The sequence below is a fragment of the Cucurbita moschata genome, unplaced genomic scaffold (assembly GCF_002738365.1).
Source record: "Cucurbita moschata cultivar Rifu unplaced genomic scaffold, Cmos_1.0 Cmo_Scf00036, whole genome shotgun sequence".
Lineage (NCBI taxonomy): Eukaryota > Viridiplantae > Streptophyta > Magnoliopsida > Cucurbitales > Cucurbitaceae > Cucurbita > Cucurbita moschata.
The window spans coordinates 851,106-857,948 of NW_019268552.1; the positions used below are offsets into that span (position 1 = coordinate 851,106).

The following is a 6,843-nucleotide window of genomic DNA, read 5'->3' on the forward strand; positions in this document are numbered from 1 at the left end:
TTTTTTTTTTTTTTTTTTTCCGAAACAAAGAAAGGGAAGAATGAACGAATAAGTGCTGTAACGGGGAATGGGCAGCGGCCTGTTGATGTTGAAAGCTGATCTTAATGGGCCCTTTCTGTTAATGACCCATTATTTGGTCCTTCTTGGGCCACTTTCTTTTGATGGGCCTCCGGAGATTAGAATGGGCCCAATAGCTGGATGCTAAATATCAAATTTGGATCTTGTCTCGCCATCTCAAAGAATGGGTATTTTAATGGCCAATTAATCTTTTATCAATAATAATATAAATAAATCAATCAATCAACAAAATAAACATTTTAAACACACATTTTGCTTGATCATAATTGCTTTAGAGTTCAAGAAGGTAAATATCATATAAGGTCCGGTTCATGAGCTGATCTTTCATTTGAAAAAGTCTTGAAAGCAGGAGGAATGTAACCTTCCGGTCTGCTGTAGTCAGCCTCAAAAAGGGTCGTGCTACCCAGGTCAGGGGTACTATACCTTCGACTTTGTCGGGATTCTTACTGTTTGGCTTCTTTTTCCCCCTAAAGGGGCAGGACAGAAACTTTACCATTGTATGAACTAGTCTTAATCAAGATAGGTCAGGGGCGCATCGAAAACGGCCGAAAGAAGAATGAGAGTTTATTACGAACTTCACTCTACAGTTCGGGATTTCATTCATTGTTTGAATAGGTATCCAGTAATAGAGTCAGAGTCAAAGGGGAAGGGGCAGGAGATGGATTCGATTGATTGAACTGTAACCTCTTGAACTCAGATATTCAATCCTTCTCCTCTCTAAACCTTTTCCTGATTGAACTTCGTAACCTCTATTAAGCGATATATAACATAACAACAAAGACAATTTTTCTGCTAGCAATGGAATTAAGCTGTTACAAATGATATCAGGGTCAGCCATGAGGCAGTGTGCCAACGAGGAAGTTGAGCCTCCACGAGGGGTGGATTGTGAGATCCCACCTTGGGTAGAGAGAGGAACAAAACATTGCTTGTAAAAGTCTGGAAACCTCAAACCTCTCCTCTACTAGATGCATTTTAAAATCACGAGGCTGACGGTGATATTTCCTTTTCCTCGAATCTCTGTATTAACTAAACCTAAGTTTAAGACATCATAACCGGCACTCTAACAACTCTACGAACAAATATTCGAGAATATACATAAGAAAATCACTTATAAAGTTACGAACTAAAATAAAATATAATATCCGAATAACCCGAATAAAGAAGGGGGTAAAGTGGTAGGAAGGTAGGAGAAGGGGCACATGGTTTCATGATGTGCCTAACATGAGCCTTTTTTCTTTTATAGTCATACTATTCATTCATGCATGCCAGGGCTTAAAGCATCCTATGCTCACCTTCAATCATCATCATCATTATTTCCTTTTTTCCTTTTTCCTTTTTCCCTTTTGGCCATATAATAATAATTTTTCAGCCCCAATTCCAACTATTTTTCTCTATTATTATTCCCTTTTCCTCTACCTTACAAATTCACTTTGCAATTTGCCCCCATCACATTTATTTATTTTATTTTATTTTTATATCATCTTCTTGGAAGTATTATATTACTATTGCGACCGACTCGAAATTATTGTACATTCTAAACTTACACAAACACCACTTTTAGATAATGCTTTGTTATCCTAAATTAAAAAGAATAAATATTTATATGCTTAACATATAGCAGTTAAATTACAAATTTAGTTTATCTAATAGAATATTTTAATTTTTAAGAATATTTTGTAATTTGTTTAAAATTATTAAAATAAAAATTAACTCTTTTTTTTTTTTTTTTTGGTTTTTTTTGTTTGATATATTATTTTTAATTTAAAAAAATTAACTTATAATCTTTATATGTCGAGATTAATTTTGGGATCTCTATATTTTCTTTTACTACTACGGGTGGGGACCACAAGACATCTTCTTTTCTATATGTGCACCACGTGGCAATTCCAACGCCACTCACAATTTTCAACGCTTTAGATTTATATCTCGAGATTATTTGGGTTTGCATTTAAGATTTATATTTCCATTCCGTCCACGTCAGATATTTTATGTGTGTTTTAAAAAAAATATATAATAAATATATTGTTAAAATATAATATATATATATTTTAATGATTTTTTTAATATATATATAAAAATCTCCAATTGATAAAAATAAAAATTAATTTTTATTTTCTTATTTTTGGCGTGACAAAATTAGAGGAGTAGGGAAAAAGTATAGGCTCATTAATTTGTTGACTTTGGTTGAGGAAGCTTACAAAAATAAATTCAACTAAATTGGCTAAATGATAAAGAAAGATGCAAGCTTCAAAGTCTTTGGGTTCTCATTTCATTGACCAAGTCTCCACCTACCTCCATTTTCTTTTCTCAACTCTTATGGTATAGGTTTGCTAGAAGTTGTAGGCTCCTCTTGTTTACACACCTATTTATGCTCTTTCATTTTTCTCGAGAAATTATTTATTTCAATAGTTTTAATTAATATCATTGTACGACGTTCTATTAAGGTAATAGGCCAGAGTCGATGTGAGATCCCACACTGGTAGGAGAGGGGAACGAAACATACATTGTAAGGATGTGAAAACATCTCCCTAGTAGATACGTTTTATAACTGTGAGACTGATGACAATACGTAATGGACCAAAGTGGATAATATATATTAGTAGTGGATTTGGATGGTTACAAATAATATCCGAGTCAAACATCAAATTAATTTACTATTTCAATATTAATAATAATAACAATAATAATAATAATAATAATAAAAGAAAGAACAATAGAGCATGATTTAAAAAAAATTAAGGAAGATTTAGGTTAATATGAAATTATGGGGTTTAGTTATGCCTTCAGTAGACACCTAATTGAATGGACAAAAGTACCCATTTAATAATATTAATTTGTATATAATTTAGGTGTTTTTGGGTTAGGCAAAATTGAATTAGTCAACGCCGCTTACCTCAATTCCTCAGCTGGTGAACTACTTCAACAATTATTGGCTGTAAATCTTGACCTTCCATCAGCATACCCAACAAAAATTTGCATGATCAACGGATGAGATTGACTCTTCGCTTAAACACTATATAGTTTAACTTGGCTCCCAAATTATAGCTTCAAATTTATTTATTTTATATTTTTGCAAGGTTAAATATGTAATATTACAACTTGGATTTTTTTTAAAATAAATGATAAATTTTAGGGGTATTTTGGTAATTTTACCTATAAATATATTATATTAATAAACGTAAATTAGTATTAAAACATGACAGGTTGAATATAATTAAATTATCGATTAAAATAATAAATGTTAACTAATTTTGACAAAATACCGCCAAATACTCTTTTCTTAATTTAAAATAACCCAAAATTTTAAGGTATTTATTTAAATCACGTAAAATTAAAAAAAAAATGTAATAAATACTCTTTTAATGCAAAGTTGGGAATGGATAAGGGCGGAAGAAATGAGGGAAATTTAGGAGGGAAGATCGTATTATTTTAATCCAACTACTTATGATTGGAAAACTCAATTATATTATTTAATTAATTTAAATAATAATTCGTCGTCTTCCTAATTTACCCCTTTCAGCCTATATTATAATAATTAGAGATCATTACCATTAATTTTTCAAAATACTTTCTTTTTTTTCTCAACCGACCCGCGTTTTCTTTTTCTCCCATACATTTCTCGCATCGCCGATAACTACCTGCCTCGCCGGCGGTGACTGAGTCTTCAGGGCGACGACTACAGGGGACTGAAGGTTTCACCGGAGATCGAGAACGAGGGACTTTTTCTTGGGATTCTTGTTGGAGTATGGGAAATTGTAACGCCTGTGTGAGACCGGAGACTGCTGAGGACGAGAAGTCGGTTAATCGGAAGAAGAATGATAAAGAGCGGAAATCAAATCCATATTCTCGGGATCCTGTTGCTAGGTCGCCGGCTCCGCTTAGGGTTTTGAAAGATGTGATGCCGCTCAGTCACCGGACGCGAATTAGCGACAAGTATATACTGGGGCTTGAACTCGGTCGTGGAGAGTTCGGGATCACGTACCTGTGTACCGATAGAGAGACGAAGGAGGCTTTGGCTTGTAAATCGATATCGAAGAGGAAGCTGAGGACTGCGGTGGATATAGAGGATGTGAGGCGGGAGGTTGCTATAATGTCGAATTTGCCTGAGCATCCGAATATAGTGAAGCTTAAAGCGACTTACGAGGACAACGAGAATGTTCATCTGGTTATGGAGCTTTGTGAGGGAGGTGAGCTTTTCGATCGGATTGTAGCCAGAGGACACTACACCGAGCGCGCGGCAGCAAACGTCGTAAGAACAGTCGCTGAAGTGGTGAGGATGTGTCACGCGAACGGAGTTATGCACAGAGACTTGAAACCTGAGAATTTTTTGTTTGCGAACAAGAAGGAGCATTCGCCTCTCAAAGCGATTGATTTTGGCCTTTCTGTGTTCTTCAAGCCTGGTACGTTCCGTCCAGCTATGGCTATTAAATTCGTTCGCATTCTGATTGATTTTGTTGTTGAATATTAACTGCTTCTATTGTAACGAAATTTTAGGGGAGAAGTTTTCGGAGATAGTGGGGAGTCCATACTACATGGCGCCAGAAGTATTGAAAAGAAACTACGGACCAGAGGTTGATATTTGGAGCGCCGGCGTGATATTATACATTTTATTGTGCGGCGTTCCGCCATTCTGGGCCGGTAATATGCTTCTCTTCGCTATTTTTAGGCTGATTTCAAGATCAGTTAAAGGGTCAAGTTATTTAATCGTTACTATTTTGGGAATGTGTTCTTAGAAACTGAACAAGGAGTAGCTCTGGCAATTTTGAGGGGCTTACTTGATTTTAAGAGGGAACCATGGCCACAGGTTTCGGAGAGTGCTAAAAGCCTTGTCCGGCAGATGTTGGAGCCAGATCCTAAGAGGCGCTTAACTGCTCAGCAGGTGCTTGGTAAGTACCTCGGCTATGTCTATCCACACATTTAGCTTGGTGCTTGACTGAGTGCCCCCTAAAACTGACAAATGTGGGGAGATCTTTCATTTGGTACAGTTCTTATGAATTATGCCTCAGTTCTTATCACTATTGAGATATTGATTAGTACAATTTTGTGCTTGAAGTGATGAAGTTTTGCAATTTTACTTTTAAAGTACATTCAATTGAAAAGGCATTGTGAAGTTGTTGATACTTTGAGTGAAGTGGAACAACATTTAGACAGCATAATAAATTTTCTATCTCTTAAATACCATGAAATTGAATTGATTAATTTTGTCAACCGTTCTTCGTCGATTCTAGAAAGCAATATTGAGTCATTGGTGGTGCTATGAATCGCTCTGGCTCCTGTCTAGTCGGTATTTTCATTGAACACGATACATTTGGCGTTCTTTGATGTCGTGTCGGACATGTCTATTATTTGGAGATTAGAGAATCTGTTTCTTTGTATTTTTGCTGGAGGCAAAGTTTGCTTCATGGTTGTGATTTGTGTACTCGATCTTACTTTATCATCATGTTTAATATCCTCTTCTCTTTCTAAAATGATGGTACCTCTACCTACATCTAACCCTTTTCCTTGAATTGGAAGTTTGCTTCATGACCAATTATATTCAAGCATAACAAATGTTCATCATCAATAATGAATCTTTGAATACAGTCTCCACAGCGTATGCTCTATTTTTTTTTTTTGTCTTCTAACAGCTCTTTCACCATAATTGCAGATCATCCTTGGTTACAAAATGCAAAAAAAGCTCCAAATGTTCCACTAGGGGATATTGTAAGGATGAGACTCAAGCAGTTTTCTGTAATGAATCGGTTCAAAAAGAAAGCTTTGAGGGTAAGCCTTAAAGTATTCTATTATTATCTTCTAAATTACTAAACGAAAGTCAATTTGAGTACAACTCAATTGGTCAAGACATTATACATGGAACTTAACTTTAAAAAAAACATTCCTGAATGGGTATTACAGTGATGGAAATTCATGATAACTGGGAGATACCGAACTTCTAAAATGTGTAGGTGATAGCAGAGCACTTGTCTGTTGAAGAAGTTGAAGTGATCAGAGATATGTTTTCTTTGATGGACACCGACAATGATGGGAAAATATCTTTCGAGGAACTGAAGGCGGGACTAAAAAAGGTTGGCTCACAATTGGCTGAGCCCGAGATGAAAATGCTCATGGAAGTGGTAAATTTCTATGTTCTCAATTTCAGACTGAAATTTTGCTTTATGGTTTCAAGTTTACCGCTGAATATGCTTCCTCTTTTTACTTGAATGACTTGTGACTCTTTTTTCCTGATCTTGTGTTTCCCAATTGCAATGTTCTTCCCCATGCCATTTCCTAATAACCAGTTGGAATATGAATTCATGTCAACCATTTTTACTTGAAATGTTTGAGAATTTGACATGAAATGCTGATTACGTTAATGAAAGTTGAAGATTTTCTATTCACTAACGTTGGTATTACATTTTGTGAATATTTTCAACCGACTGTTCTCGACAGGCTGATGTTGATGGTAATGGTGTGCTGGATTATGGAGAGTTTGTAGCAGTTACAATACATTTGCAGAGGATGGAAAATGACGAGCATTTTCGCAGAGCATTTATGTTTTTTGATAAAAATGAAAGTGGGTTCATTGAATTAGATGAGCTACGGGAAGCCTTAGCGGATGAAGCAGGTGAAACTGATAGCGATGTGCTGAATGAGATCATGCGCGAGGTTGACACAGACAAGGTGAGACTTTCTGGTCCACGAATTTTCTATCCCTTGTCTCGGTACCCCATCCACCAAAAAAAAAAAAAAAAAAAAAAAAAAAAAAAAAAAAAAAAAAAAAAAAAA

General features: G+C 35.4%; 1 protein-coding gene across 1 annotated transcript in view; it reads left to right on the forward strand.

Annotated features, from left to right (window-relative positions):
• Window positions 1-3,823: 3,823 nt before the first annotated feature.
• LOC111431415 (calcium-dependent protein kinase 10-like) overlaps window positions 3,824-6,843 on the forward strand; it is a 5,307-nt gene continuing 2,287 nt past the window's right edge. Inside the window, exons 1-6 of the mRNA XM_023068048.1 lie at window positions 3,824-4,478; window positions 4,573-4,716; window positions 4,812-4,964; window positions 5,726-5,841; window positions 6,024-6,191; window positions 6,508-6,738. Of these exons, the coding sequence (XP_022923816.1) occupies window positions 3,824-4,478; window positions 4,573-4,716; window positions 4,812-4,964; window positions 5,726-5,841; window positions 6,024-6,191; window positions 6,508-6,738 (1,467 nt within the window). The remainder of the gene's footprint in view (window positions 4,479-4,572; window positions 4,717-4,811; window positions 4,965-5,725; window positions 5,842-6,023; window positions 6,192-6,507; window positions 6,739-6,843) is intronic.